We start from the raw sequence: 10,245 nt of genomic DNA on the forward strand, positions 1-10,245 counted from the left end.
ATGGAGGAATCACCCAAACTTTGGGTGGGGGAATCAACAAGACTAAGGCCAAGATTAGAGACATCACAACCCCAACAACACAGCTCCCCAACAATTCACACAGAGGACATACCAACAAAACCACAGCAATACATCTCACTCTTCTACCTCTACCCCCAACATACCATCATTTGATGACAGAATCTCTAAGATTGAAACCTTACTTGAAAGCATATGCAAAGACATTCAAGACAATAAGGTGTTCAAAGAGGAGGTGAGAGCCAGTATGAAGAATCGGGGGGAAGCAATCAAGAAGCTGGAATTCCAAGTGGAATATTTGTCTGAGAAGATGCCCAGACCCACTGATAGCTTCCCAAGTGACACGGAGAAGAATCCGAGAGGTGAAGCGAAGAAAGTAAGATGGGAAGACTGCAATATGGTCACTACAAATGACAAGGAGACTGAAGACAAGCCAAGCAAGCTGTCAGAATAACCTGAAAATACCTTAGTAGAGAAGGAGAAGAAAGACCAACAAGAACCAGAAATCTCACAACAGGAGCTGTTGAGACTATATGCACCATTTCCTCAACTGCTAAAGGGTGCTGTGGGAAAGAGAATGTACTCAAGGTTCTTAGACTCGTTTGCATCTTTGAATGTGAACATACCATTCATTAAAGTCATTCAGCAAATGCCAGCATTCATCAAGTATATGAAGGAACTACTTCCCAAGAAGAGCTCACTCAAGGGGGGCCAGACTATAGTGATGAACAGGGATTGCAGCACCCTCATTCAAACACAATTACCTGCGAAAAGAAAAGACCCAGGGAGTTTTCATGTCCCTTGTGCTATAGGGGAAGCAAATTTTGATAGAGCACTTTGCGATTTGGGAGCAAGCATCAACTTAATACCCCTATCCCTGGTAAAAAGGCTGCAGATCAATGAGATACTACCTACAGATGTAGTCATAAGGCTGGCTGACAAGACTCAAAAGCAAGCAGTAGGAATGGTGGAAAACATGTTGCTCAAAGTTGGAAAATACTTTCTCCCAACAGACTTTGTCATCCTGGACATGGAAGAGAGTCACCTGCACCCAATCATATTGGGGAGACCATTTCTAGCTACTGCTAGAGCACTCATAGATGTGGAGAAAGGAGAGCTAATATTAAGGATCCATGATGAACAACTGAGCTTCAGTGTTTTCGAACTCTCACTGGAAAAAGATGAAGAGGATAAAGAACCGAGCAAAGGGCATCATGAGATACTAAAGGAAGAAGCAAGCACTGAAGCACAACCAGCTCATCCTGAGATTCACTGGGTTGATGGACAAGGCCAGCAGCAAGTGCCACAGGTCAAGGAAAAATTGGAGGAACCTAAGCCACCAGAAGTTTGTGAGGACATTAACAAAAGCTCATCAAAGAAGGTGGCCACCAGGAGTAAGAAAACAGCACCAGGGGCAAAGAAGAAGGTACCAAGGGGGTGGCGGAACAAGAAGATTCCTACGGAAGATTTCTCTCCAGGGGATAAAGTAATCTCAGCCTACTTCACAGATATCCCCCCTAATCTCCCCACTGTACCATCTCAGCTACCTAAGGTCTTCACCATCAACAGAGTTCTCTCCTTGGAGAATGTAGAGATCATTAATACAACCAATGGATACAAGTCCACTGCCAGAGGAGAAGACTTCAAGCATTACCAACCACCATAATAAGGGGGTAACGTCAAGCTAGTGACGCTAAAGAAGCGCTTCATGGGAGGCAACCCATATTTTACATGCTTTCAGAAATTAGTGAATAAATCAATATTCATGAATTCCAACCAAAACTTGACGAACACGTGTGAAATTTTTATATGCAGAATATAGTGAAGAACAAGTTTGGTGTTCAAAGCATTCTTCTTAAAGCTTTGAACACAACCTTTCATCACAGTGCTCCAAACTAAGTTTGGTGTCACCCTATGGTGCCACCAATGTGCATATAAAGATACACAGCTAGTTAGTTAGTTGGAATTCATAAATAAACAATCAAATCTTCCTCCCCTTTCATTAATGTTAGCCGTAAGGTTCTTATGTTATTTTAATATCTTTTGTTACTTTTCTCATTTTATCTTTATAGGGAAGGAACAGGAGCATTGATGAGGATTGAATAGACAATTTAATGGGGGAGGCTCGGCCACTTCGCGAAGAAAACTTTACACTTGTCCCAACAAGGAAGGCATGGGAAATGTTGCCATGTAACATTGAAAGAAGAAGAATCTTGAAGACCGAACCAACATTCCCCATCAAGTGATGATCTTTGTCCTCTCTTCGTATACAACCCCATCCGTCCATCAAGGAAACATTCGTGCAATCCACACCCTTCATGCACTCATGATTTCTCCTATATAAGTGAACCTTAGCGCACGCTCACTCCTTACATTCAAACCCCCACTCTCTACACTTCTGTTGGCACACTAAACCCTTCATCACGCATTGTTTTAACCAACCCACTCTTTATCTATCTGAAGCCTCAACCCACCTCAAAACAACAACTCAAGTCATGGCATCATCAAGCTCAAAGAGGCAAAAGAGAAAGGAACCTGTAACAACCCTGATTTTCGAGTACATGAGATCTTTTCTGAAAGTACGAATTTCTCCGGAAGATCAGTAAAGGGAACACCTCTGTTATATCATCAAGCATCTCAATCCTCATTATCATTATGTCATCCTTAAGCTAGAACCTCCTTTGAGGCAAGCTCGGTAATGCAATCGCGAAGAACCTAGATTTTGAACCGTATCGGTTGGCAGTTTTGATTCTGATTCTCGTAAATAGTCTTTGTTTGACGAACCGGACTCGATTCATGAGAGAAGAGAGATAATAGGATAATATTATCATTATATTAGTATTAGAAGCTTCTTGAATGATATTATAAGGTTACCTGGTCTGTTTTAGTTAAAAACAGGAAATCGATTTAACCGGGTTCACAGTTTACTGGTGCAGCTTAGCACCAGCACTCTCTGATGAATTTAGCAATGCTAAGGCCTCATTATACATGTTCTATTCTCATAATAAATATGTTACTAGTGTCATTTATACTAGTAGCTTAGAAAATAATTTTTAGAGATGTTTTTGCAAGTGTTCCGATACATCTAGTTTTAGTAGTTATATACCTGAGATACTTTAATATTATTTTAATCCACCTCCAAAGCAACCAATCACAACTCATCCTACACCCCCCAAAACCCCCAAGGCTGCCTCATTTGCTTATTGTGGCCGAAAATCACCAAGAGAAAAAGGAGAGAAAGTTCTTGGTTCATAAATCTTCAAAGCTTGATTTCTTCTGAACTAAAACTCAAATCAAAACTCCGATTTCACCAAAATGATCCTCTCTTCTTCCTCTACATAACCATATAACATATCAAGGCTGGAAATAAGGTGAGATGGCTGTCTCCCTCCCTCTTCAATTCGGTTTTCAAGGAAAACCATGTAAACATGTGTTTTCTTGATGTTTTTCCTTAGGAATCATGCTTAACTTGACTTGAGGGCCAAGAAACGTGAATTTCCAGCAACTCTAAGGTGATATATCTCTTCCTAACATGCTGAGTGAGATTTGGTCAGTTGAGAGTTTTTGGATTTAAAGTTGTTCTTGATGTGATTTAGGAGGAAAAAGTGCTTAAGGACAACCTGAAAGTTTGATTGAATTAGGAGCAGCAAAACCAGGTAGGGTGTCACGAAATTAATCTTGATTATTTGTGTTTGAGATGTGTGAATGTTGTATTATTTGGCTGTGCTAAAAATTGGTTGCATATATGATTGATTCTTGGTGAAAATTTGGTGAAATTTTGATGAAATTTGATGAAATTCAAGCTTTATGTTCATGTTCTTGGGCAGCTGGGAAAAACGAAACCCTAGGCTTAAATTGAGGTTCAATTTGTGAAGAAATCATGTAGAAAAGATGGGGTTTTAGTGGCTGCTAATTTATTTTGATTTATGGTAAAAATCGGTTGCTGAAAAGATTGAAAAACGGGTAAAAACAGAGAAAGAATCTGAAGAATTTATGAAGAACACGAAGAACACTTTGAGTGTGGTGAAGAACAATGAAGAACACCTTTTTGATTCATAAAAGGGCAAGGAAGTAATTATTTTGGTGTTTGAGGGGTTATTTTGTAATTTCTGAAAGTTAGGGTGGTAAAAGTAGAAATATTAAAAGTTACGGGTGGTAAAAAGTGAATTTTAAAGATTAAAAGTAAAAGTGAGTTAATTTTCGAAAATTTAATAATAAAATAATAAATAATAATAAAATATTAAATAATAATATTTAATTAAAATAATATTTTAATAAAAATAATAAAATAATGCAGAAAATGCAGTTTTCTGTAAAAGCTTTAGAAAGACAACTTTAAGTGCAGAATCTCATAATTACCTTCATAAAACAATTAGGGAGTGGTAAGAACATATTAGTGAGGCAAAGATAAATAAAAGATAAAAAGTTGAAGAAAAGATAAAAATCGAAGAAAAAGTCTGTAAAGTTTTAATGACAGAAAAACAGACAGACATTAGTGAACGAACTAGGGCAACATAGTTAGTCCTTGAGTTGCGACTAGGGTTAGGTATAATATGAAAAGTTAAACTGTTTCAGTATAGACTTAATGAACCTATACTTGGGACAAGCTAACTATTCATACCGAAATTTACATAAGCTTTAAATACATACGTTAAGCAGAGAAATCAGAACAGGGTAAAGAGACTAAGAGCAGAAGGCTTATTGAGAAGTTCCTTGTTGCTTGAGGCAACCCAAGAGAAAGTATATTATATATATATATATTTGTTGCCTAATGCAACCCAAGAGATATATATATATATATATATATATATATATATATATATATATATATATATATATTTGTTGCTTAATGCAACCCAAGAGATGTTTGTTTATTTATCTGTTGCCCTGAGGCAACCCAAGAGTAATTTTCCGTTCCCAAGAGTATATTTCCTGCGAGTAGAAAGCAGAGGCTGTCTCAATAGAGCTGCTAATAATTATATGCGCATTTATTTGAACGGAGAATCGTATCCGGGAAATCGTGAACTCGTGACCGGATAAATGTCGGGAATGCAGGTGCTAACCGACACATGAGCTCATGGCCTGTACTAGGACTAGACATGCATCATTCTTGTCTGCGCATCATTCTCTGTTGCATTCCTTTCTGTGTGTGATCTATTTCTTTGTGTTTGTCTGCTTGTATGCTATTTCTATGTTTTATTTTCTTGTATTCTTTTGTTTGTGTTCTGCTTTCTATTGCCTCTACTTTCTCTTTCTATCTTTATCTTTTGGTTACTGCTTCGCTATATTCTATTATTCGTCTGCTAATCGACCCCAAATAAATGAATATAACTAATAACCCCGACCCTACTAAGAACTCCCCAGTTCTTACCCCTTCTCTCTCCCTTCCCCCTTCAGATGGAAGTAAGAGTACCTTACCGTAGTTCGCTGATGACCATTCGCAAGAAGAGGATTCTGCTCTAGATAGTTTTCTGAGTCTAGGGTGAATATCGTTCTCTGTTTATATGTATATACTGTGAAACCAGCCAACGTCTTCACCCCGTTCGTATGCGCACTTTAACCTAAATCCTGTGTACGAGATTCCTATTGTGTGGCTACTTCATGAGGTACCAGAGAGACGTCCTATGGTAATGTCTGATCGTGCAGAGGAATAGCAGATGATGTCCTACCTTTGGTGACGTTCACTTGACTTGAGTTTTGAAGACTTAGAACGTACTTTCCCTCGCTTTAGTAGTTTAGAGGGACTAGGTGAGTATAGAGTCTAGGCTAGCCTAGGTGCCAGCTTAGGGGCCTCTTGAACAGGTCAGGACCTGGGATGTTGTATGTATGTATATGTATATAGTTATTATCTAGCTATATCTAGGGGTGTTCTAACTAAAAGTCTATTCTTAAATAAAGGCTGGATCACTGAATGTTGTTAACTGCTTGTGATGTATTTATGTGTGGTTATTTATAACTGTTTTATCTATTATTATTTAAGAATTGATTATGAATCATTCTGTTTTAAATCCAAATGCTTTCAAAAAAAAAATATACCTCGCAATTTAACTACGCTTTTAACAACGAATCAGGCTCATATGATAAATAATAGATAATAATTAGGAGGACAAATTGGTAGCACTCAGTTTCTGGTATGATCTAGACATATTGAAAATTGGGTCGTTACAATTTGGTATCAGAGCAGTTCGTTCCCAGTAGAGCCTGGGGAGTGGACTGACTATGCTTCATTGCATACTCTGTTGTGTGTCTCATGCGTATAGGATATCCCAGTGATATATGTTGCATGATTGTTTCTGTGTTTTCATTTTGGGAATGTTCACACTTGACTTGAAGTGTTAAGATTGATCACCTTAATAATGATTGTTTGGTGTGAACGGGACCACGATGGGTTCACAGAGACAAGGCATACGGGAAGGAATTCCTAATGTTAACTACGAGAGGGAACAGGAAACGTTTATGGCTACCATGAACAACGTGGCTGAAGTAGTGCGTGAAGCTGCTGTAGGAGCGGCTAAGGCTGTTGAACGTCTCGGAGTGAGAAATGGGGACGAGAATGGATACGGAGAAGATAATGGAAACGATGAGAACAACTTAGGGCATCCTGAAAGACCTATGACCCTTGCGACCTTTCTGAAGGTTAATCCGCCTAAGTTCAAGGGTACACTCGTTGTGACTGACGCTGATAACTGGTTTCGAGGTATTGAACGATCACTGAGGGCGCAGCATGTTTCGGAAGGACAACCCGTGGAGTTTGCTACTTATATGCCTGAGGGAGAAGCTGAGCACTGGTGGCAGGAGATACAGCGACTGCTACAACAGAATGAAAATGACATTCCTTAGGATATCTTTAGGGACGAATTTTATAAAAAAATATTTTCCGGGAGCAGCACGAGATGCTAGGAAGATGGAGCTTATGCAGTTGAAACAAGGGGATATGACTATTGCTGAGTATGCCCGTAAGTTTGATGACTTGTGTTGTTTCTCCAAGATTTGTCAAGGGGATCCTGCTGACCTTGAAGAATGGAAGTGCTTGAAGTTTGAAGGAGGCCTTTGTGTTGATCTGATGAGTTCAATAGTTTCGCTGGAGATACGTAATTTTGCCGAATTAGTCAACAAGAGCAAGTTAGTGGAAGAATGTATTAAGAAAGTGACTGTGGCTAAAGTGAGTCGCTAAGAATTTCCACCAAGGCGTCTTAGCAATTATCAGACAGCTGGGAGAAGTGTGCATTTTAAAGCACGTGGCATACGACAGTGTAAGAATCTACAAGTTGGTAACATTACTGATCGCCGTATGGGTAAGAATGGAGGTAAAGTAAGGCAAGGTAATGGTAAACGAGCCCATCAGGCTTACATAAACACTGCATGTAAGTAATGCGGAAAAGAGCATGATAACAGGTCTTGCCAGTTTGGATCACCTAACTGCTATGCTTGTAGAGAACTTGGACATATTGCCAAGGATTGTCCAAAGGGATTTACTCGAAATCCAGTTAGCACTCAACAACAAGGACGAGTGTTTGCTATTGTAACACCCTACCATACAGAGTCTTATGCTTAAGTCATAATTCAGAGATGGCAAGGTATTACGACCTCTAAAATAAAAACTTAGTACGTATAGTAGTATGAATGATTGATTATAACTAGGAGCCTTTGTAGAAAAAGGGGTAAACAAAAACCGCAACTCAAAAGCGCATCACTCCGATCGATAACGTAACGAACAAGGATAAACCAACGCGAGATTATATATATACAAGGGAGTGTCAAAAACAGGAATATCAAGACTCAAGATCCGGCTGCGAAGATAACCGGTCCGAGCATAGCAATATATACATATGATAAAATAAGGAAAACCCCAAAGGAAACCCAAAGGGACACAAATACATAAAACCTATTCTCCAAAATCTCCCATAAGAGGAGTCATCACAGTTTGTATTATTTAATGGAGATAAAAGTATCTAAGCAAAACATATAAACCAAAAACATAGTCCCGAGAACAAAGGATCTTCGCAAATCTAGAAGTCTCCAGCATGCCTCAGTGGGAAACCTCACGTCCTGCATCTGAAAACCACAAAATCCGCATGGGTGAGAACCAGAGGTCCCCAGCATGGTAACAGCTTCCACATATATAATACATAATAATAGAGGAAAGCCAAAGGCAATCCTAGAACTTCCAGATAATATCAAAGCTTATAAACAAGCTAAACCATATAAGGGCATCTGACTAAAGATTCTTCAGTCTAACTAATACTTCCCTTTCCAATTCCTTCAAACCTCCCAACCACCAGCAGGAGTATATTATAGCAAACACAGTTATATCAGACAAAGAATATACAAATAGGAGCAGTTAAGACATTTAGACAATTAGCAAGTAATATGCAGTCAAATAGGCAATCTCAAACAATTCACATAGTATGCATATGATGAATGCCTGTCCCTAGTGGCCGATGATATCATCTTGTCGGTTATAGAGCCAACCCGACAAGTCCTGGTCGCTAACCATTGGACTGTCCCTCTGTCGCGCATCCCCAACTCGAGTTATACTCGTTATAAACTTGATCATAAACATGATCCATATCCATCACCCTCACTGGTGAATATTTCGGGGGCGAGCTCATCCGGGTCTTTCACAGTGCCCGGCCACACTTACGACATAGGGTCACTAGAGTATCAAGTCTCAACCTGGAGCACGTGGTGGCTAGCCATTGCTATTACCCAGGGAAACTCGTATCTCAGATAGTGGAAGTGCAAATCACAATTATCAATAATTCAGCATAAACATGCATGAATCCTCATCCATGGATCAACATCCATATCAGCCATCCGGCTCACGGTTCAGTCCAGAACCAGCCAATATTCATAGCATACACAGCTATTCCGGCTCACGGTTAAATCCATAACCAGCCAATATTCATAGCATACACAGCTATTCCGGCTCACGGTTAAATCCACAACCAGCCATTTCATTAACAATTACAGCCTTTCGGCCCATGGCATAACAAGCACTTCCACCACCATCCTCCGCATCTCACATAATCATATTGATCCTCATTGATCATTCATTTTTCCCTTGCTTCACTCGCAAGTTACCTCATTCACTAGCCCCTTTTTAATAGCTAGGCATGTCATAATGATTTAAGACATAAATGGTGAGATCGGAGGCTTAGAAGTATGAGATTTGGCTTTTAAAACTCAAAAATCAACTTTGGGATGAAAACAGGGCCACGCGTACGCGCACTCCACGCGCACGCGTGGATGGCCTTAAAAACTCATCGACGCGCAACCGTCATGCACGCTAATGCGTGGATTACAAACTTGCCAATCGACGCGCACGCGTCAACCACGCGTACGCGCGGGTGTTCTCGTGCCCCAGGCACAACACTGGCACAGTTCTGGCATAACTCTCTGGAAAATGGCTGGGCATTGGGTGCAGCACAATCGGCGCGCCCGCGCACATCACGCGCACGCGTGGATGGCACTTTCTGGAAGATCGGCGCGTACGCGCCAGGTGCGTCCACGCGCAAGGGGTCATTCTGCTAAAAATTTTCTAAGTTAAAAGCTGCAGAATTCACAGATTTAAATCCCAATCTTCCAACGGACATAACTTCCTCATTTTAAATCGTTTTTCACCCGTTCTTCGAACGGCATGGACATCCCGGATCCAATTTCATTTTTAAACAGATTTGGTACAAAACGGAGATCCGTAGTCCAAGTTATGTCCCGTCAAAGTATGCCCAAAAACCATATTTTCATACAAAACCACAATATGCCATTTTCAAAACAAGCCATTTTCAACTCTTTTCAAAATCAACCAAAACATGCCATTTTCATCCCTTTTCTTTGAAATCAATCAAAATGTATCAAATTCAACATCAAGCCTCCTCAACTCACACATTGACACATTACCACAATTTACCAAAATCACTATCTCATCATTTTATCCCACTTCACCCAAGTGGCTCAAACTCAAACACATTGACATATCATATACTATTCCTCATGCCAATTCTCAACAACACCAATTCCAATAAATCAATATTGTACACAATCAACATCATACTCACCATTAACATGGTTCAACCCACAATTCAACCATAACCAATCATCAAGCATATATCACAACATGCATATTTCTCATACATCATACCACCAAGGCATCAATAATCATCATCACATATATGACCACATCATATATCTCAATCATTCAACAACATCAACAATTCAATGCCTATC

General features: G+C 39.7%; 1 protein-coding gene across 1 annotated transcript; it reads left to right on the top strand.

The window, feature by feature from the left end:
• The first annotated feature begins 595 nt into the window (after positions 1 to 595).
• LOC130980088 (uncharacterized) lies at positions 596 to 1,684 on the top strand. The gene has a single exon (XM_057903723.1). It carries the CDS (start codon positions 596 to 598, stop codon positions 1,682 to 1,684), a length of 1,089 nt encoding a protein of 362 aa, XP_057759706.1.
• The last annotated feature ends 8,561 nt before the right edge of the window (positions 1,685 to 10,245 follow it).

Source organism: Arachis stenosperma, chromosome 1 (assembly GCF_014773155.1).
Source record: "Arachis stenosperma cultivar V10309 chromosome 1, arast.V10309.gnm1.PFL2, whole genome shotgun sequence".
In the NCBI taxonomy this organism is placed as follows: Eukaryota; Viridiplantae; Streptophyta; class Magnoliopsida; order Fabales; family Fabaceae; genus Arachis; species Arachis stenosperma.